At 46.0% G+C, this 21,954-nt stretch overlaps 1 protein-coding gene across 1 annotated transcript; it reads right to left on the bottom strand.

The window, feature by feature from the left end:
- Nucleotides 1–9,301: 9,301 nt before the first annotated feature.
- DLX6 (distal-less homeobox 6) lies at nt 9,302–15,835 on the bottom strand. The gene is made up of 3 exons (XM_087915278.1): nt 15,139–15,835; nt 12,786–12,979; nt 9,302–10,531 (listed from the first exon to the last, which is right to left on the bottom strand). The coding sequence occupies exons 1-3, from the start codon at nt 15,719–15,721 to the stop codon at nt 10,280–10,282; spliced, it is 1,029 nt and encodes a 342-aa protein (XP_087771404.1). The 5' UTR covers nt 15,722–15,835; the 3' UTR covers nt 9,302–10,279.
- Nucleotides 15,836–21,954: the final 6,119 nt, after the last annotated feature.

The raw sequence follows: 21,954 nt of genomic DNA, 5'->3' as shown, positions 1-21,954 counted from the left end.
TCCTCTCAATATTATTGGCATTCAGTTCGTTTGTAATATAGGGCAATAAAATGTTGGGGAATAAAGCTTTTCTTTCCCTAGTTTATATAAAACTAAAATGATACTGCTTTCCTGATACCCCTTACCTGGGAATGTGATGCAAACCCAAACATAGAATACCCTGCTGTTTTAATCTGATCCCTTTCTACAAAATGATGTTCACGTGGCCATCCCTGCAGTCATCTTAGGAGCATTCTGTTAGTACAGCTAGTACAGCTCACCTCACCTCTTCTTTGCCCTTTAAGACGACATTGCACTATTAACTCTGCAGCGAGCAATGCTGAACTCAAATGTTAGGAATCCTGGGAATTGGGCTCCACTGACATATAAAAGGGGATTCAACCTACATTTTGCAGCTTTCGATTGGTTGAGGATTCGGGCTTGTGCGCGCTAATAAAACAGTCTCAATTTTGACTACAGCAGTAATTTGACCTTGCTCACTTGCCATGAAGGCGACCTTTCGAAGAGCGCACCTCTTCCTTGAGATAGAAAATCGTACTAGGTTCTCCTCCAGCTGCCTTCGCCCAATAGCTCTTTTTCCTTGGTTATAGAGTCTTTAGGTGGCAGGGATCTGTATAAGCATAGAGGTGTACACTTTTGATAGCTACCAGGGGCTCCACCCCGAAACCACCCCCCTGTTCATTTGAGCCAGTATGAATGAGAGTTCCTCCCTAAGTTTTTGTCCGGCGTTGCTTTAATGTCCGAGAACAAGGAGCAGTTTCTGCAGAGGGCCGCCTTGTTCTTTACCGTCAGTAGGTCCCCGCTTCACCATCTTTTTTCCCCCCGAGGATTTTATTTTCTCCTCGTCCTCTCTCGTCTCCTTGGGGAAAGGCGCTAGCCCTTAGTATCTTTCTTCGTTCTTTCGGGTAGGTAGCGAGGATCTACCAGCCAAGCTTTCTTCCCAATACTAGTGTGGGCGCATGGACAACTACGGCCAGAGAAAAGCGCACCTCCAGCGAGCTGCGATTTTGGAAGGGGACGGGCAGGCGGCTAGGAATGACTGCACAAAAGCTCCTTCCTAACAAAGATACATATATAATCAACGGCGCTTTTAAACTCTATACTTAACAGGCCGTTTCCCTTCCCCCACCCCGCTTTCCTCCTCTTCCAAGCGACGCTGGGACAGCCGCAGGGGGCGGGCGGGCGGAGAACCGGGAGAAGAGCATTCCTGTGGGTGCCGAATGGCTCCAGGGCTGCGCCACAAGGGCTGCCGAAAGAAGCCCAGACCGGAGAGAGCGAGAGCCCGCAACCTCCGGCGGCCTTGATCTCCACCCAGGAAACCCCCCCTCCTCCCTATCTCCCCCACCCCTCCCGTACACCCACAGGCGCATCCACTCAGCGGCTCATCGCGCGTTCCCGGGACGAGGCACGCAAGGTCACGCGCTCTCCCGACGCTGCACGACTCGTCTGCAGCCAGGAAAGTTCTTGGTTGGATCCGCTCCTCTCGCCGCCCGGTGATGCCGGGGCTATAGCTCTGTGCTTTTTTTGGCCGGTGCGGGGATAAAACGGGCTGCTCTTTCTCCGCGCTCTGCTCGCCCTTAGAGGGGGGGACGCTCTCTGGCTTCCTTGGCGTAGCTGACTCGAATGGCTCGGAGTTTCTAGGCCTCGCCGTTTGCCTTCTATCCCTCGCGCCAAGGAGCTCCCTGCAGCTTTCCCTTTCCGCCGCAACTCCACTTCGAATGCCTTTCAATTATGGGAAAGAGGGTGAAGCGTTTCACCCCACCCTATACGCACTAGGAAAACACAGGATTATACCACGACGGTAGCTTTTCTAGGCAGATAAGTTCCCCTACCTGCTTAGAAAAGCTACCGTAAGGAGGTTTCCACCAGATTGTGGCCTTCTGCAAAGTTAGGTTGAATCAGCAGCCATCTGATAGGAATGCTGAACGACAAATCCCATTGTTCCCAACCACCGCGACCAAAGAGGCTGCGAGTTCGAGGTTCCACCCAGTTGGAGCCCTCCTGTTTTGGATTTATTTATTTAAAACAACCATCAAAGAATCTCCCCCCCCTCCCCATTTTTCTTTCTGGGCGGGTAAAGCGAGAGGAGGCAGGGCAACTTTCGAAAAGTGGCTAAGGTTTTACCAGTTTGGAAAAGACCTGGCGAGCCGGTAGCAAAGGTGTAAACCTTCCTCCAGGCAACTAACCCAGCTTTAATTCGGTTATGTGCTTCATGGGTCAGCCCCGAGGACAAAGGCGTAGGCATATGCGCACACGGGTGTGCGCACGCTGAGAAGCTGATTCGCGCAGTAGCAGACGCGGGAGTGATCTTCCTTCTCATCTTCTTCCTCCTCTCCCCTGCTCCTCCTCATTGACTGGCCGAGTTTAATATTAATATAACCCTCTGCCAGAACTATCCTCGTGAAATCTGATCCTCGCCCCTGACCGATTTTTTTTTCAGCAAATAAACACCAGTCGTGACGACTTTCAATCAAAGCAAAACACACCGTCACTTTCTCTGGGCCGGAGGAAGATCCGTTTGGCAGAAGTGAATTTTCGTGCCCTGCCAGACGCTCCGCGGCGTCCTTTTAGCTGGTGGGGGTGGGGCTCTCCATTGGGTTAAACCTGACCCAAAGGCAACAGAAGGTGGGAACTAGCAGAAGCGGCAGTGGAAGGATCCGAAGTCACCACCAGGTTCCGTCTCCCCTTCCAACCGTGCTTTGCTAGCATTCCATTCAGGGCCACCGCGTCCTTTCTGAGCGCCCCCCTCCCCCGGCACGCAGTTCAGGGATCCCGCCTGTGCACCGGCTTTGCGGTGAGAAACCTTGCAGGGTCTCCTTGGCATGCTTCCTGAAATCTCTTCCCTTTTTTTTGTAAGCTAGAAGGGCAGTTCCAAGGCGTGAGGGAGTCCTTCGGGGAAACAGGAAGCAGGGACCTCAATAGGAGCCGAATTTTGGAGCCCACCTGCATCAAAAAGATCAGAGGAGTTTGGGTAAATGCCACCTTCAGTACTTCTGGTTCAATGGCGGCCGCCAAAGTCCCATAAGAAGTTGGGAAGGGAGGGGGGAGAACGGTTGTGCTGGTTGCTACAAAACGTCGAATTATTTGATCCCAACGCCGATTCCAAGAACACCAGGCCTTGGCTCGGCACGCACACCATAAGACGATTCGTGCCTGCACCTAATTTAGGCGGGAATAAAGCTGACACGGTTACCAGCCTACAAGTTCTCTAGTTCTCATTCTCTTTGGCTCCCCGTAAGAGTGATCCTCGACGTTTTAGATGCTATTCCTAAGGACCTGATCCAGTAATGTCGCCTTCCTAGCAACCTGCTTAGGAAAAAGAAAGCCACTGTTCTTTCATTCGCTTTCTTTCTTAAATACCCATATTAAGCCGTTGATTTCAAGGGAGCCTTTTGCAAATCTAACTGGCTCAGGTTCCCGGTGCCGCGTGTGAAAATGTGCAAGCATGTAAAACGTGGTGGTTAGATCAAGTACCTTCTTTTGATGGTTCGAAATAGTCTTTGCATTCCTCATTTACTCAGTGCCCCAGACAATAGAAGAGAACTCTAATCTCCAGCAAGCTGCTTTGTTTAATTAATTGCAATTAAGACCTGGCCCGGATAATTGCCCATTGGGCTCCTGAGGATTCATCCAATGAGATAATTTGCAAGAGGAAAACGGGTCTTTGGAACGTGGAGATTGAATCTCAAGGACATTTTTTTCTAAGGATAATACACCGCCCAAGCAAACAATAGATACCACTGTTCCAATGCATGTATTTGCCTTAAATAAAACTGAATCCCTAGATTATCACGACCTAATCCTAAACAGTACTAGAGGGTCAGGCTGCGATCAGCTTAGGTATGGGCTTCTTGGCCCCTTCTTGAAATTACAGTGTACCTATGGCAGCCCACTGTAATCAAATTTGCATTTAGAAAGTTTTCCGCTGGGGCCAAGAAGCGCCAGGAAGGGGTCCTTTTGCTCCCGTTCCTTCCTTGAGCGTTTCCTGAGATATCTACCTGTCCGTTTGGGAGGCAGCCTGCTGAATGGACCCTGAGCTAACCCAACGGGGTTTTTATGCGGTGGGGCTGACAGAGTAAGGTCTTTGTTTCGGGGTAAAAGACAAGGGTCCTATCGGGGGAGGAGAGGCACCTAGAGCAGGATCGTGCTGGCCAGGCTTGCTGCTTTGTACGTTGGGATCCAGGAAAGCGGCACTTGAAATCCATTGTCTTGAGTTCAGGTTTAGCTCAGCGGAAGCAAGGTGCTTTCGATTCAGGCCCGGCGAGGAAGAGGATCCCAAACCTGCAGAAACGTTCTCCAGCGGAAGATTCCAGGCTCTCGACGCGGGCTCGCCTCCGAAAAGCCACAGCTGCCTGTCTGGTGATTCCACAACAAAGATCCAATCGCCCGCCCGCCCAGCCTCGGACCCCTGATTTGCTCGGTTTTAACTCTCGCTCTTCTTCTTCTGCTCTGTATCAGCCCATATTCCCCCCTTCCCGCAGCCCTCCACGTTTTGATTTAATCGCTCCCGTTAGCATTTCACTTTTGTATTTTCCCCCTCTTCCTCTATCATTACACATTGAGTGCCCCGTGAAATTACAATTGTACATTTTCTGCTCAGCAACCCATTGGTAGCAGAGGGGGGGGGGGAGAGAGAGGAGAGGGGGAAGAGGTCTAAATAATGGCCGAATTAGCCCTACTGGACAGTTTCAGATGTAACACTCTGTAATAATTATATTGCAGGCTGGATTAGGATGCTATTATCATAATCTGGACGTTTACAATTATCCGTAATTTGCAAAGATGCGCCAGGTCTTGATTACAGCGGTTTTTTTTTTATCAAGCTAACCATCACTAAACAGTGACAGTAATAACAGCTAATTTTGCTGGCAATATAAGAGGTGCTGGGGTGTGCAAACAATTTCACACCTGGATCTGCTCAGTCAACCAAGAATCTAGAGAAAGAGCTTCTGCCCTGAAACACAGGGAAAAAAATATATATATCCTCCACTGCTTCTTTTCACTCTAGATTTCCTTAGACTCTCGTCTCTGCCTAACAGGTTTGCACGGGGGTAAGTTGTTTGTCTCGATTGGGTGAGGTTTCTTGGGATTTTAAAACCTTCTTTCCGCTTCCGCATGATTCCTTCAGCTTTTTCCCATTATACAGAAATTATGGCTATTGGTCTTTTTTAAAAAAGAAAGAAAAGAAAAAGAGTAGTTATTTAGCAGCCCCATGGCTGCTCCTTTCTCCGAAGTAGACCTTTGCCGAGTCAAGTGAGAACAAGGAGCGTTTGTCTTGTGGTTTGTTTGCCCGCCTGACTTCTTCCCCGATTGGGACTTTAGAAGATTAGGCTGGGTGCCTCTGGAAGGCAGCCTTCTGACGGCCGCTCCACTGACTCGACCACGCGAACTCCACGATTCACGTGGTGTTCAGAACCAGTGGCCGTGTTCCCACGACCCACTGAAGCCCGAACCAGCCAACCCCATTTGAGACTAGGGCCGTGAGAATCCAACCTGCGTGGTGAGTTGATGGCTCAGCGAGTCGTGCGAATGCAGGCGATTGGGTTAATTGAGTAAACCCCGGTTCATTCCTGCCAGCGCAGTCAATATGGGTTGGTGGGGGAAGGGAAGACGAGTATTGGGGAGAGGGAATAAGGCGCCTCAAAAAGGACAAGAGGAGGCCACTATGATTTCAGTAGCAAGGGAGAGTCGTTTGCTCAAGAGCTGCTACTTCTCTAACAGTTCTATTAAGTCTTACATTGCTGGTTCGCATTGCCAGCTCCAATCCTGTGTAGCCCCACTGTAAAAGAATCCTCCGAGAGCCGGTGTGTAAGTGTAGGGGGGTGTATGTGCGCGTAGGTGCAGGCGCGCTGGTGTGTATGGAGCATGTTTACAGCTTTCTCATAGCTTCAATGCTCTGCGAATGTATTTAAGGTAAATCCTACCGAGTCGTGCTTTTTTAAAAAAAAAAAAATTTTTAGGCATCCTTAATATCTGGCTGTAAATGCCACTAGATTTTTTCTCCCAGCCAAATCTGTTTAGAGACGGGGTGTTGAAAGAAGGGCGAGCTGCCATTCCGGAGCCTCTTTTTTACTTCTTAAATTTTCAATTATCTCCTGCTTTCCCATCCACCCCGCCCTGCCCCACCCACTCAGGTGCTTTGAAGATGCTGAAATCTCGGTTCCTCTTCTTAAACTGCATTTCCTTTCTACCCCTCGTTCGAGACTTCTGAGTGGGAAGTCGCCGCCACTTATTCCAGCAGCCTTTTGCCCATATTCTCCTCCTGTCCCAGAAACCTTTTCTCCGCTGTTAGGCGAAAGTTAAAGGCCTCTTCTTATGGAGGAGGTCACCAGGCCAGGTGGCAGAGAATCGGGTTGCTAAAACAAGTTCAACAGATTGCAGAAGTGTTGTTGTTTTTTTTAAAAAAAATATATTATTTTTGTGGTCAGAAAGTTCAGTGCATCTGGCTCGGACAAAATCAGTAGGCCTGGATCGCCTTCTCTTCCCCGCTCCCGCACCCCCAATTTCAGAGGAAATTTATGGAATGCTTTTAAGGAAACAATTGGTACGCAAGAACTACCCCGATTCTCCAGGGCAATTTTGCCTTCCGTTTCAATGGAAGACCCATCCACCCCCCACCCCCCACGAAACACTGAACCTTCTTTGGGACGTTCCTGGATCCAGAGTTCTGGGTTTAAGAAAGAGGCCTTTCGATCCGGATGGGGAAGAGGCTAGAGTGGGATATAAAGAAGCTGCGGATGGGCAGCAGGAAAAATTGTGCTCTAGAGAAGTCTTATATGTTCTAGTCGCCTGGCAGGGTTGCCCTAATCTGCCATTCCTTTAATGGGTCCCGTGCTGCCCCTCTGCCCCTCCCGGACTGGCAGTCTGTGAATCTGCTTAATGGGTAGAATCTGAACCTCACCGAATTTTTGCTATCCAAGGCCCAGTGCAGAGAACGTCCTGCATTGGCTCTTGCTGACCTGAAAAAAGAGCCCTTTTCTAAAAGAAGCAAATTCTATTGTTTCTCCCTCGCCCCCTCCCCCCTCCCCCCCACCTTCTAAAGAGGTTTAGCCAGGTGGGGAGCAAACAGAGGGGAAAGGTGCACATATTTTGCTTTTATTTCCACCCCAGTAGTGGTGATGGGGGGGGGGAATGAGAGGTTATGACTGGCTCCACTGATTTAAATGAACTAACCGGATATATTACCTAGAACAGCCTTCTATTTTGGAAGAAATAGACTGCTTTTGGCAGTGGAGTGTGGTGCGGTAGGGCTGGAGGGAGTGTGTGTTACTCGCGGCTGGATGGGTCAATCAGAAACCAGTTGAGGTGAAATAAACCAACAATATTGCATGAAACCGGTGAAAAGCAGAGGTGCAAAGCATTGTAAGTCTTACAAGCAGGGAGTGATTTCCTAATTTCATTAGCATGAGATTTGTGTCTTGCATCATCTTGATCCCATAGTTATATTTGTCTAGCACTGAGGCCTATCCATCGCAGCGGCAGCGGCAGCCAGCGTGCTGTGAAGCCTCTCTTCCCTGGGCTGGTGGCTTTGCGGTCCCCATTTTCTCTGTGGCTCATTTGGTTTTCAACATTATTCTTCACCAGGAAAACTTGGGGGACGGGATAGCTGGCTCATCCACAGAGGTGGATACCCTCGATTTAAATGCTCAATAGCGTTTACCCCCTAATACAAATCAGAACCAGTCAGTGAACCCCACAACCAGCTGTACCTCAGAATTCTCTTCCATTCTTTCTAGCATTATAATTTTGGTTAATTTTCAATTTTAGGTCCTATGTCTCTGCAATTTGTGTATGAATAACAGAATAATTTCCCTCTTTTGTTTCGCCTTTCCTGTTCCTGAATCTAAATAAAGATGGCTTTTTAGTATTAAAAGTGGAAGAAAATTACAGGTAATTATCTTTGACGGTAAAAACGCTGTAATCAGCGGGCTACATGAAAAATTACTCTAATTATGGCTGCATTTAAGAGAATGGGGGGAAAAAACCTTCTTATGGATAAAAACCTTAAATTGTCCCCAATGTCTGCTTCAAATTGGATGGCACTGCAGCTGGGGGCTTTGTTCACAGTTGATCCTGGGGAGAGCTGAACCCGAAGTTTCACAGTAGGCACGGGGAGGGGGAGAAAAAAAGAAAAGAAAAACATTTTCCCCCCCTCCAAATGTAACAATGCGAATGGTAGAAAATGACAAGACTTGATCGGTTTTAAGCCATTCTGAAGACTGACTGAGCATGGAAGTTACTCAACAAAAAACCGGCGCTGGTATATTGGTAAGTAGTCTTGGCTTTTGTGTCTAATTATAGTGACTGTCCTTTTGCACAACTGTATGTAGCTGTCATTATATTCAGCACTCCGAGAATCTCCATTGACTTCTGATAAATGGCTCAGTGGTTTCAAGGTTCATAATTTGAAGGATGCCCAGGGCTCTAGCCATTAATTCTCTCAGTATGGGGCATCCTGCTTGTGTGACGAAAGGGGCTTTTCATGATGGATGATTTCTCGCTTTGGCACCACCTCGCAAGGATATCATTCGCGGCAGCCCTTGCCTGGAGAAGCCGGGAGCGCTCTGCCAGACCCGAAGAATCGGAGGCAGCTTATATCTATCTGTCTGAGGAACGGCCCGCCACAGGGCCACCCCTCTGCTCACCAAGGCAGCCGACCTTGGCGTGTTTGGGGCGGGGGCGGAAGGGGGGGGGGTGAGAACCGGGTAGAACTGCCGAAAGTCCTGAGACGGGTGGCCCCTCATGTCGACAAAGGCGCGAGACTCCAGGCGGTTTCAGTTCAGCCCAAGGCTCTCCTGGAGGATAATCTGGGTTGGGAGGGTGGCGGCACTTTAAATCAACCCTCGGTGGATTCAGACAGGATTCCTACAGGGAACAATCTTCATCGGTTAGAGTGGGCAGATAGGAAAGTCGGGCGGTTCCTAAAGAGGCACTATTTTATGACTGGTTTGTGCGTGGATACGCTTGTGTGTATCTGCCTCCCCACTGACCGGCACCTGCTAAGTGGGAAACTTCCCTTAGACTGGACTCTTCTGGTGCTGTTCCGCTCCTGGGGAGCTGTATAAAAAAAGGCTTTCCTGCTCTGGAGAACTCCACCTAAGCCGAGGATGTGGACTGGGAAGCAGCGGTCTTAGGCTATCCCGGAGGAGTAAAGCTCCAGTAGAAGGAGTCAGAAAGAATCCACCAGACGGGAGAGGGGCGGTGGGAAGGGACGTAATCTTTGGCTCGCGGAATAACCAGGGGGTGGGAAGCCGAAAGAGAAAGAAACTTGTCAACGTACAGAAGTAAAGCAGGACTCTCGCACATTTTGTGGCTTTTTACTCTATATATGAAAGGAGGAGACAAAACATACAAAGATATATATATATACAACTAAAATTCAACAATATGTACAACGCGACTGTCGCCAGCTGAAAAACCATGGGAAGGGGATTATGGCGGGAATTTTAGCCTTTGGAACAGGTCGAATTTTTGTTATTTTCCCCAATTCTTCCTCCCGCTCTCCCCCGGAGGAATCCATTGGAAAGGATTCCTCCTGGAAGCCCCTTTAGAATAAATAAAGGTGGCGCAAACGCAGAGCTTTAGTTGGTTGCAATGGGGCATGCGCAAAAGAACTTCTGGTCAATTTCCAGGTGCTTTAATTCGCCAAGAGAAGCTTATTGACTACAGGAGGAAGAGAAGGCGGGGGAGGGGGGAAGAGATTGGGAAAGAAAAGATTTCCAGTTCTGACCAAGGTTCACCATTGTGCTGGCATGGGGGTTGAGGGGGGTGGGGTTGGTATAAAATATTCTTAAACCAGATTTCCCCCCTCTCCTCATCCTACCCTCCCTCCACTGCGCCCTCCTCTCTGGATGGCATTTCCTTCTTCCTAAAGGGGAAAAAAAAAAACCCTTCCTCTATCCATTTTGTTTTGTTAATTTGGGTTTGGTGAATAAAAAATAGGGTAGCTTTGTTAGCTTTTTTCATTCCACAGGAACTTTTTTTTTTAAGTTGCTGCATGGTGGACTAGCGGGGGAAAGGCTGTAATTGGTTTTGTTTTTTTCCCCATTCTGACTTGTACTCCCAATAAGGCTTGGTGCCTTTGAATCCCCAACAAAATATCCCAAAGAGGGCATCTGACGTGGGTCACAACGCAAATGGTTTCTCTCAGCTCAAGATCAATCGCTGAGGTTAAAGGCATAACCGCCCCAGTCCGTCTTCCTTGCCACGCGCTCCCAATTCACCCCAAGACCCACGAGCTGGCCCCGTCCGCCAAGCCCAGCAGTTGTTCTTGGACCGATTACATCATTTGTGGTCTCTGCATAGTGTCTTGATGTGGAGAGGAATACCAGTGAGAATAGCCAGGCATGTAGCTGTTGGGAGGCATGTTGACTCCTTTGGCAGAGGCTGAAACGTCCCAGACTGGAGGCAGACCTGGAGAACGTGGTGAGAGGGTAGCCGAGCCAGGCAGAGGGTCAGTCTCGTGGGGGTTGCTGCCTTGCTTGAGCAGTTTCTTAAACTTGGAACGCTTATTCTGGAACCAGATTTTCACCTGCAATCAAAGGGCAGAAGTCATCGAAATGCCTACAGAATAGCAGCTTCAGAGCAGCTTAAGAGGAGGGAAGAGGACAAAGGAAAGTCGCTCTGAAATTTCCTTTATTCCCTCCCCCGCTTCTTTATATCTGGAGCAATAAAGCACAACTATCCTGAATCATAAAATTCAATATCTTCCCACCCCTCCCCTCCCTCCCCATCCCTCATTCTCATTGCTGTAGTTACCTGCAACAAAGGAGCCTTAGGTAACTGAGTATTACATGTTATTTTACTGCATTTATTTTTAAGGGCCTTTTTCTTCTATGGGACCATTGCAGTGCACTCATTCACTCTGCTTGCTTATTTTGTAGGCATCTATTGAAAGCATCTACGCAGGTACGTAAGCTATAGACGTGCACAGCTGTGATAGTCATCAGTATACTATGCTGCATAATTAAAAACATGCAACACTCATTTTGAATAAGAGAAGAAGGGAAAGAATGCTCAGGGGTTTTTGTTTTGTTTTGTTTTGTTTTTGTACTCAGCAAAAGTGATTGTCTACAATCTTGATTCATATTTTAGTAGTGGCTTCCCATCTCAAATCCCCATCCTCCAGCACCTGAAACTGCCCTTAGCAGACTCTTTCACCTGGTCTGGTGCAGCTGGTTCTTCACTTACAGTGGGATGAGTGTGCAGTCCTAGAAACACATACTCAGCGGTTTCACTGGTCAGCTGGATCTATTCCTGAATAAATCTGCTTACGAAGGGGGTGCCACTTGGACTTGAAAGAGCTTTTAAGATCAGGTTCTAAAATGACTCTGGCAGCTGACTGGCTTCAGGGGGCCTAAATTGGCTTAAATCACAAATATGTCAGTATAGTTGGAAGTCCACCTTGGCTTATATAAGAAAAGTTACAGGAGAAATCAAAAACAGCCCCTGTGCAGCAGGTCCTTTGGTGGTCAGCAGGAAAGAGCTAGAAAAATGAGCCGATTTGAAGTTTAAGTGGAGATCGCTGGGTTGATTTGAGCGCTGTTAAAAAAAAAATCTAAGATGGGATAAGGGAGGAACTAAAAAAGTTAGAGAGACTTTAAAAGAAGAATATAATACATGGCAAAGTGTTTGTCATTCAAATGGGATAGCTGTTGGAACTCCCAGGAGTAAAACTGACAATATCCCTCTTTTCTCTGATAATATTAATTTTCTAGTATATTTTAACCTGTATGACAGAATACAAGTTCCTGTTTTACCGGGTCCGGGGTCGCAAAGTTTATGCTTATTACCTTAAGACATGGAATCTTAATTCTCTGTCTTTAATTCTCCGATTGACTTACATTCTTAACTGCAAGCCCTGGGCACATCTATGATTGATTCTCCCACCCTCCTGGCCAAAATGTAAATGCCACCAAAACTTTTTAAAAAAATATATATATATTTTTTGGAAACTTTTCTTGCCATCCGGGAATACAATTAATTGCTTTATTTTTCAATAATACTCCATATGTCATTCAGGCTTAAATTTGCAGAGAAACCAAGAACACATCAACCACATTTAACTGTAGCTTAACTTGTTCTAATTTTGTACACGCTTCCCTTTGATCCTTAGCCTCTATCAGCACCTTTTGTACATTTAGCCTGAGGGCACCCACTGGATTCTAGTTACTCATCCAGGATAATTTACTATTGAATATCACTAAAGTAGTTGTGCTTTATTTGGGCCCAGAGGCTCTTCAGCATATCCAGTACCTTTCTACTATCTCAAACTACGATGGAGAAGCTGTTCTACCCTTCCTACATCTAATACTTCGTATGCATGTGTGTATATATATATATATATATATATTATTTTATTTCTAAATCACTCTCTAATTTTTCCATCTTAGTGAATATTTTATAGTCAATATTTTGACTATAATAAAGTAGATACAAACACCCACAATTCCGAGCTGGTGGATATGCCTTTTTCTACATCTAAATACATTGTTTGCCTTGATCAGAGGCAAATGAAAAGTAGAGGGATAGCTGAACTAGACCTAGATCTCCAAATATCTCTATACAGATAACTGATAGCTCATCAACACACTTTAGATCATTGTTTAGGACATCCACTGTTCTCCAGTTTCTATTCTTAGTCCAATGAAATTATACATTAAGTGTGTGTGTGTGTGTGTGTGTGTGTGTGTGTGTGTGTGTATCTCATTTCTACGACCACCACCATGTCAGTCCTGACCTTATTTCCTAAAGATTGCCTAGACCTGGTCTTTCCTGGGAATTACCTGTGTCTGAGTAAGTCCTAATGAAGCCGCCAGCTCTGCTCTCTCTGGAAGTGCCAGGTATTGGGTCTGCTGGAAGCGGTGGTTTAATGCCTGCAGCTGCAGACTTGAGTAAATGGTTCGAGGTTTCCGGATCTTTTTCCCTTTCCCATTAAATCGAATCTCCCCATTTTCAATCACTGTGGTTTTTTGTTGATCTGCAATCAAAACGGAAAGTGCATTGGAAAGGAAGAGGGGCAGCTAAAGATACCTCATGCCTAGTTTAGGGTGCTGTTCATGCTAGGAGGGGAGATTAATAGTATCTATTGATAAAACTGCCCCAATATCATTGCTAAAACTGTATAAGCATTAGGGTGAGGGCAGGTAAATAAGGCAAGCAGACCATCAAATGCCCTTTTTAGTGGTGGATTCACTTTTACCTGCAAAATGACCTTAACTGGCTTTCCTGACATTTCCGCAGGCAAAAACTTATTACTTAATGGATGCTTAATAAAGCACTTAAGAGATTTTTCCCCTCAAGTAAATAAATATTGCAACTTGTGGGAATAATCCAGATGTCTTCATTCCAGGACAAATTCAAGAATTGCAACAGGAAGATAATTTTAATGAAACATTCATTTTAAATTAGTTTATAATTACTGTGGTTATCTAAATACCCCTCTAAACCACAGCTTTTATTTTGAATTAGCAGAAATAAACACACATCATCTGAACATTTCCTTTTACATGGTTAGCCTCATTTTTATACAAATGCAGTTTAATTTATTTCTCTCTCAGTGAATAAATTCAGAGAAATTGCGAGAACTGTTTGGACAGATAACCACAGTCAAAAATAGGAAGGAAACCTTTCATATTGACGCTATTGCTGATTTAGTCACTTTTATTGGTTTGTTAAAATATTTATTAGAGATTAGCTGAGTAGATGAATGGATAAAAATACATATCTAATTTGAAATTTTACAAGATTTTACAAGGATCAGGATGCATCCTCCATCTGCGGCAAGTCACCTAAAGATACTGAAGTCATTTGTGTCTGACACTCTAATCTTCCTTCCTTCCTTCCTTCCTTCCTTCCTTCCTTCCTTCCTTCCTTCCTTCCTATCTTCTTTCCTTATCCTTCCTTCCTTCCTTTTCCTTCCTTATTTCTCCTTCCTTCCTTCCTTCCTTCCTTCCTTCCTTCCTTCCTTCCTTCCTTCCTTCCTTCTTCCTTCCTTCCTTCCTTCCTTCCTTCCTTCCTTCCTTCCTTCCTTCCTTCCTTCCTTCCTTCCTTCCTTTTCTTTCCTTCTTTCTTTCCTTCCTTCCTTCCCTCCTGGAACTTCTGTGGCTTCTGCCTTTGGCTGGGGAGGAATTAGTTTTCATAGAGAGTCTGTCTTTTTTGAGCCCATCGTTGTAGAAGAAGGCAAAGGGCCCACTGCTCTTTCTAAAATAATTCTGAGGGTACAGGCCACGACTCGGAAAGGATTCCCATGGGCTAAATACACACTCATTAAAAAATAAATAAAAAAATAAAAACCCAAACAAACAAGTTATAATTCTGAACTGTGGAAGGTCAGTCTGGTCCTAGCGAATGGTTTGTAGGAATACAAGTTGCACTCCACAGTCCATTGGGAGCGTTCAAGTGCACGACGATGTTTGCAGAACCCGCGGAAAAAAAAACAACCCCGCATGCTTGAACATTCTGATGAACCTGAATTCTAGTTCCCTTATAGCTCTCGCGTGGGTCTTAAGGATGTCAGGGAGCTGCCGATGCGGGTCGAAGTGGTGCAAGAAAAGAAGTCGGGATAGTGGGAGGGGGAGCCGCAAATGGCAGGCACACTTACTTAAGAATAGAGTATAAGTTCCACTGAACTGCTTGCGACTCCTTCTCGGAGAAACAGGCTTCGGATCGGGCAGAGAAAATGTCGTTTCAAAGAGATATTCGGCGCGAAAGGGGGTGCAGGGAGCCAGGCATCTTCATCCACAAACGGTGGAATTAGAAGCCAGGTTCTGTGCATTACCTAGGTCCTCACTTGCCAGAAAACGTGCATCGGAACGAAGAGCAGGGAAAGACGTGTGAAAAGAAAGAGGCGAGACAAGGTGCAAAAGGGGGAACCCAGGGGGAAACGCGTTGCAGGCCAGAAGAAAGAAATAGAGGAGCCGGAAAGAGGGAAGAAGAGATAGAGAGAGCAAAGACGAGAAAGAGGAAGGAAGGAAGGAAGGAAGGAAGGAAGGAAGGAAGGAAGGAAGAGTCGAAGAGGAAGAGAGGGGGGAATGGGAGGAAGGAAGGAAGGAAGGAAGGAAGGCCAGCCACATCGGGCAGACGCCGGAGGCGCGGGGGGCCTTGGCTGAGATCCGCGTGCGCGTCAGTGTCACCCACCTGCGTCGTCCGGCCGCGTCTGGCTGCCCGTGCCGCTCCCGGTCCCGGTCCCGCCGCCGCTCCCGCCGCCGCCGTGGTAAGACTGGAGGTAAGGGCTGTGCTGCGAGTGGCTCACGTAGGGATAGGCGGCCGCGGCTGCGGCGGCAGCTGCAGCGAGCGAGCGGTGACTATAGGAGTTGGCGCCGGCCGGGCCGGCCGTGTAAGGCGCGGCGTGGTGGTGGTGGTGGTGGTGGTGCGGGTGTGGATGTTGGTGGTGCGGATGCGAATGCGAGGCCGGCGCCGCCGAGTGCAGGCAATGGAGCGGATAGTGGGCGCCCGCCATGGCTGCCGCCGGCGAGGTCTGCTGTTGTTGCTGCTGCTGCTGCTGCTGCTGCTGCTGCTGCTGCTGCTGCTGCGCTGAGTGTGAGGAGCCGCCGGGCGCCTGTGCCACTGGAGGCGGCGGCGGCGGCGGCGGCGGCGGCGGTTGGGGAGGCTGCTGAGGCGCCGGCGGCGGCGGCGGCGGCTGCTGCCCGAACTCCATGAAGGCAGATTTGGACGAGTCCTGAGCTTCCAGCCCGTCAGCCATCGTAGTCATGGTCATCATCCAAGTTGGGCAGCCAGCGACGAGCGCCTCTGCCCGGCTCGGCGCCCCCTTGCGCTCCCGCCACCTTCAAGGGAGCCTATTAGCCTGCGCCGGGCGGGAATTAGCGCCGGGGCTCGCTCGCTATATTTCCCCCCCTTTCCCTCCTTTTTTCCTTTCTCTCTCCCCCCCTCTCTTTTGGCGAGTGTGTGTGTGTGTGTGTGTGTGTGTGTGTATCTTGGGTGGGGGGGTTGAGGTGGGAGAAAGGAGAGCGCGTGCGAGAGCAATAGGGGGAGAGGGGCCTTGTTAACTGAGGGAGGGGCGGAGGGGAGGCGTGTGCGAGGCGCTGAGGAGGGAGAGAAAGAAGGAGAGGGAGAGGAAGTGAAGCTGGGAAGGAGGGAGCAGGAAGAGAGGGACGCGCTGCCAAGTCCTCTTTCCTGGGGCTTCCCTCCTCTCCTCTCTTGCCCTCTAGCCAGCAACTTGGGGTTTTCCCCCTTCTCTCTCCCTCCGTCGCCCTGGTTCTTTTCTGATTTGGGGGTCTGTTTCTACGTCCTTGAATCTCTGTGCTTAAAGCTGGTGGAGTTTAAGGCAGATATTTCTTTTCTTTTCTTTCTTCTTTTTAAAGGTGGATTTATTCTCTTAAAGTTGAGCTTCGGTTTATAGGCTTCAGACAAGAGAACGGGAGGGAGGGAAAACGGAATGCAACATGCGCGCGCGCTCGAGCGCACACACCCTCCAAATAAATAAATAAATAAACGCCCAAGTCGAATGGTTTGTCTCCAAAGGGCAGCGGCTCCTCATTGGTCACTCAACCCCTGACGTCACCAAGCCCGGGCACTTCTACTGGCGTCTGCGCCAGCCCACCTTCTGTACAACTTCAAAGCTTTGAGCCAGCTAGAAGCAGCCAGCCATCCAGCCAGCTAACCAACCAATAGTCTCTATGTGTGTGTGTGTGTGTGTGTGTGTGCGTGCGTGCGTGCGTGCGTGCGTGTCCGCGCGCGTGTGGCTGTTTCACCGCACCATCACCGCAACAAAGCTACGCTCTCAAACAGCACTCTCGCCTAGAAAATCGGGTTCCTATTCAGTAAATATACCACGATTTGCCCTTCCATGTTTCTGCCTGAGTATGTCTGTGTACAGGTACAATTCCATCCTCAGGTATCACTCTGCCATTCCGTTATACCTCACCTTATGCGTGTGCGTTACAACCCGCAATAGCATATAATATGTCCTTTCCAGAAGCAAAGCACAGTGACCTTTATACGATTAATGTGGCCATTGCACCGTAGTAGCCCTAATTTTACACAAAATTGATAACGTGAAGTGGGGTGTTTCAAGAACATGTCGTCACGGGAAGCGTTCAATAAAAAGGACCTCAAATGTTGGAGGGTTCTCCTTCATCTGCACAATAGCTTTTATATTTAAGCATCTTGATCCGAAGGCGAATCCTTAGAGATCTGCCAGTAATACATTTTTCCCCTATTGAAAACAGAAGCTCCTGTAATACTTTCAAATATATGCAAATGAGACATGCGGTTAGTGGTTTGGCAAATCTTGATTGCAATATAAACTACCCGAGGAAAAGTGCCTTCGCCCTAAGTTTGCCTTTCGATTACAATTCCAGTTGATTTTATTTTATTGTCAACATTGTTAATGATAAAAATAGAGTCACTTTGCAGTTATTTTTACTTTCCGAAAGGAGGCAATTAGACTTCTAATCAGGAATACACACACAAAAAAGAGGGGGAAAATCTCCCATGATTAACTGCACTACTTTGTTCAAATTGCAGCTATAAAATTCAGAACAATTTGCCTGTAATGATTATGGACTGGGTTTATTTTGGGAGGTGAAATAAAAGTGGATATAGCATAAATTATCCTCTAATTATACACCAGTGTCGCCTCAATTATCCTCTTATCAAAATGGTTGTCTAACTGCCGCATTTAGTTTCAATTCTCTCCCATTTTTTCTATAAAAAGAACTTCATACCTTGTTATTATTAATCCATTTATTATTTGCAAGGAGATTTATAGCTGAACAGCCAGGTGGTATTGCCACATCTCTCGCAAAGATGGACTGGAAAAAGACAGGATCTGGGAACCGACTCTGCACTGGATCTCTGGCGATCTCTTTCAGGACAAGTCAGCCGTTCCCCGGAGTTATTTTGTTCTCTTGTTCGGCTTTGTTTTAATCTGGCGTCCACTAAGGCTAAAAGAATTTAGGATCTTTGGCGATTTACAGACGAGCCAGGTAGGAAAATGGAGCGTTGGAGAAAGCCAGAGAAAACCGAAGACGGAAGGAAAGCGGGGCTCGCAATATTGTAGAATAAATAGTTCTGAAAAACGGAGAGGAGGAGAGAAAATGCTCAGGTCAAGAAAATGCATGCTACCACTTTGTAGATAAATTATCCTTCGCCTCCCCCCCCCCCAATGTAAAATACATTTTGGGGGGTTTGGCATTTATAAAGGGCAGGTCCCTTTTTTCTTCCCTCTCGTTCTCTTTTCTGGTCTTATATTTTGCTGACTAACACAAGCCTTAAAAGCAAAGCTCTAAAAAAGCTGTACTTTTGCACTCTGGTTGTGTAAACAGGGTTCGGTGTGAATTGTAGTTGGCAAAGCAAGGTCCTGACTCGGTTGCAGGACATTTTGTCCGTGGGACAACCAACGCGGCGTGTCTCTTTCAGAGTGTATGGATTCTCCCCCTCCCCCCTTTTCCCCCCTTCTTCATCCCACTGCTTTCCTTTCTCGCCGTTTAACTCCTCGAGCTTCTGGGGTCGGTTCAGTAACTCTGAATGCAGTCCTGAGTGCCTTGCCTTGTCTTCGCCTTTTTTCTTTTTCTTTTTTAACAAGGGTTCCACTCTTAACACGGAGAAGGGGGGTAACTCGAGCCGCACCTTTACAAATCTACAATAACTTTTAAAAATGCACCGACTTCTATAGGAGGAAAAAGCGTGAAAGTATAGAAGGGGGGCGGGCTGCAGCGTGTTCGGGGGAGAGACGTTAAGTACAGTGTCTCCAAGAGTTTCCTAAGACGTTTTATTTTGTAGGGTGTAACTAGCGTACAGGTAGATTTGGCAGGTTTATTGCTTTATACCCCGAAGCTGCTTGTTAACAAAGATCAAGACAGCGGGGCTTTGCAGGTGCAGGGAACCTGATGCATTCTCCACGCTTTGCATAAGAACGCCCGCGCTGAGCCAAAGGGGAGCCGGCGACCGCTTAAGGAACGGGTCGATCTAGCCCCTTTCCTCGCCTTTTATCGCCGCTTCTGACATTTGGGGGGTTTGTTTCTTTTCCTACGATCCTCTTACCCGGGAATAAATATTACCGAATTCGGTGACACCCCATTCTGAGGAATTAGACGTCGTTTTAAAATGAGGAATTTGGTATGTGAGAATGTATCGATAAGGACGCTTCCACGGAAATAAATAGGAAAAAATAATATATATGGGTAACGGTGGTGGGAGAGGGTCGCACATGAGAACTGCCGGAATCAAAAGCTGGAGTAATTAGTTTTGCATTAAATCCTTCTGCTTCCTCACTCTCCTCCTTTTATTCTTTTCCTCCTCTCCCTGTTCTTCTTCTCCACCATGAAATTCCTATGGAAACTATTTGCCATGTGGATTTGGAATTTATATGAAATGTATAACTTCTGTTTATGTATGCCTACTTCCACGTGCATAAATTTAAAAACAGCCTTTGTTTTAAAGTATAACTGTCTCTGATATCTTTGTGCATGTCCCCACCTATTATCCATAACGTTATTTCAACTAAAAGTCCAAAATGTTTTTAGTATAAACATATGCCAGTGTGCCAGTTCCATAAGATTAATTGAAGTGAACAGTTCTGTGCATCTAAAAGGCTTGTCTTCCTGCTCATGTAATAAATAAAAGCCTTTTCTTTAATTTGTATATCTCGCTTCCTGTACTTGGGAAGGGATATCAAAGATAGCACAAAGAAAAACTCACTAATGTATATCAGAGAGCAAGTTTTGTAGCGAGATTAGCATGAAGCTCTTAATGTTTCACTCCCCCCACTTAACAGCTATATAAGATGACAGACCACAGATCTGATCCAACATGATCAATAGGGAATTTTTTTATACCAAAATTTGTCTGTTGCAGATCGAACATCTATTTTCTAAATCTAAGTATAAAATAGACCCCCTTTCTATCTCTTGCTAACCTATTTTTAGGTCTCCCAAATTTTTAGCATCAAACCCAGTTGAATATCAGAAATATAATACTGCCAATTTCCACCAATTTAATTAGCCAAATCTATCTGATTGGGGCTCTTCGTTGGCTGGGGTTAATGACTCTTGAATTGGAAAAATCTCATTGTTGGCAGTAAAAATTTATTGAGTTCATTTATTGTGGTGCAGGAGTCCTTCTCTTCCCCATCTTTCCCTCTCTTCCAATGGTTTAACCTCTTAGCTGACCTCTTCATTTTCCTTACAAACCCTGGTGGTATCTCTGGTTCTGGACTTGCTATCCATGCAATCTTCTTTCTACAAGGGGCCTTTCCCCCAGAGAGGCCTATTGAGGAGGAAACTTCAACTCACTTGCTGTGGAGGTGAAGCTCTTTTAATCCCTCTTAAAATGCAAGACTTCAGGCTTTGACACGAACAGGTGAGATGGAAAGAGTGGAGAAGCCCCATTTTCTTTCCATTTCTTTGACTTTAGAATAAATGCTGTTTCTCATCCCTTTGTTCCACCCCTTCCTTTATTTTATCCTTCCATATCTAATAAATGTAAAGGGAGTAAGGCCAGTGGTGGTCTTGCAGCTATTTCTAAACCAGTAATTTGTAGTGTCTTTAAAGCTATCCTTGTGATGACGTAAAGCCTTTCTTCATTATTACTAAACAATTACAGTGAGAGCTGAAAGTTACTATAAACCACAAGTGAGTTGTGCAAAGGATATTTTCAGGTGAAGAGAGTGTTCCTGTTTCACCATATCCTCAGCCCAGTAGGTTCCTTTGAAGTATGAGACTCTATTGAAAATTAAACCCATGGAAATTAACTTTAGTGATTTTCAAATATAATCATATATTCCTTATGAAGATAAAAGTCCCATCAAGGATTTTGTTAACTCTTTTTGAAGGCTATTAATTAGCCTTTGGACCAGGAAGTTCTGAATTTATAGGAGGTGTCTCATGGAACTATATGGGCCTTCATTTCAGTTTGTGAGACTAGGCTGTGAAGTTTTTTTTTTTTAAGTATTGTTATTATTAATTTAGCAAGGTGAAATAGTAAGACATAAATGACAAAGAATTACTGAAAGCCAATATTCCAAATTTTTCTTTCTTTCCTGTTTTGCATATTAACTTTGGCCTCTCAGTACTTTTAGTTTAGCTGCCTTCAATAATGCAGGGAAGGATCCAAATGGGAAGTTTATTTGCTAAGATGAATTCATTTGCAGGGCTGATTATGGTGGGAATTTACTGCATAAATATTTTAATCTGAATGAATAACATATGCCCAATTTTAGAAAATTCAATGATTTCAGATTTGATTCGATGATCAAAATAATGACCCAATGGCTTCTTAAGTTTGTGAATTTGAAGCGATTTTTGAGGAGGCTGGAAAGAACTGGACACAACAAAACCCTCACCTTAAGTTGTATTGTTGTGTTGTTGTATCAATAGCAACTGTAACCGCAACTATCAAGAATCTAGAGTGCACTATTATAAATTTTATTTATAATTTTATTTAAATTTTATTTTTGTAGAGTCCAAGACTTAAAAAGTTGTAAATAAGTTCTTTTACAATTAGGAGTTACAACAGGTGACCTTCACACAAGCAAGAAGAACTTATTTACTTTTATCAGCTTGGAACCCAAGGTTAATCAATTCAAGGGGGTGGAGGCAGAAAAACTTTATGCTTACATGCTTATGTACTGTCCTATATAACATGAATGCCTGACAATTGGATTCTAAGTCCAGAGTCCAAAACCTTTTTACTAAAGGGTTGGGAAGTACTTGGGAGTGAGAAGCCCTTTTTCTGCACTGCCTGGAAAGACTAGGATTGAACATTTTGCTTGCAAAACACCATGCCACAGCAGACTTAATGCCTTCCTATTTGGATGAGGTAAGTATCAAACTAGTGCATCTATACCTGTGTAGGTACAACTTCTATTTTAATGGTGTGGCAAAATTATTCCGATACCTGTAGAGAAAATCCAGCGTAGTTTTCAATTTAAATTTTGCTTCTTATCTTTGTCACTATTCCTCTCCATGAACATGATTATCTTTTTCATTTCAT

This window comes from Pseudonaja textilis, chromosome Z, assembly GCF_049901715.1.
Source record: "Pseudonaja textilis isolate UNSWEBS1 chromosome Z, rPseTex1.2, whole genome shotgun sequence".
NCBI lineage: Eukaryota > Metazoa > Chordata > Lepidosauria > Squamata > Elapidae > Pseudonaja > Pseudonaja textilis.
Note: the sequence above shows the minus strand (reverse complement) of the source record. Positions and strands in the feature narration are given on the sequence as shown.

Bases quoted from the DNA above. Each gene is read 5' to 3' on its own strand.
- DLX6 (XM_087915278.1), bottom strand. From the start codon at position 15,721: ATGATGACCATGACTACGATGGCTGACGGGCTGGAAGCTCAGGACTCG. The intron at 12,980-15,138 runs GTGGGTGACACT...TTTTGATTGCAG, and splicing joins GACGCGGCCGGACGACGCAG to ATCAACAAAAAACCACAGTG. The intron at 10,532-12,785 runs GTAATTCCCAGG...CTTTGATTGCAG, and splicing joins TAGGACTTACTCAGACACAG to GTGAAAATCTGGTTCCAGAA.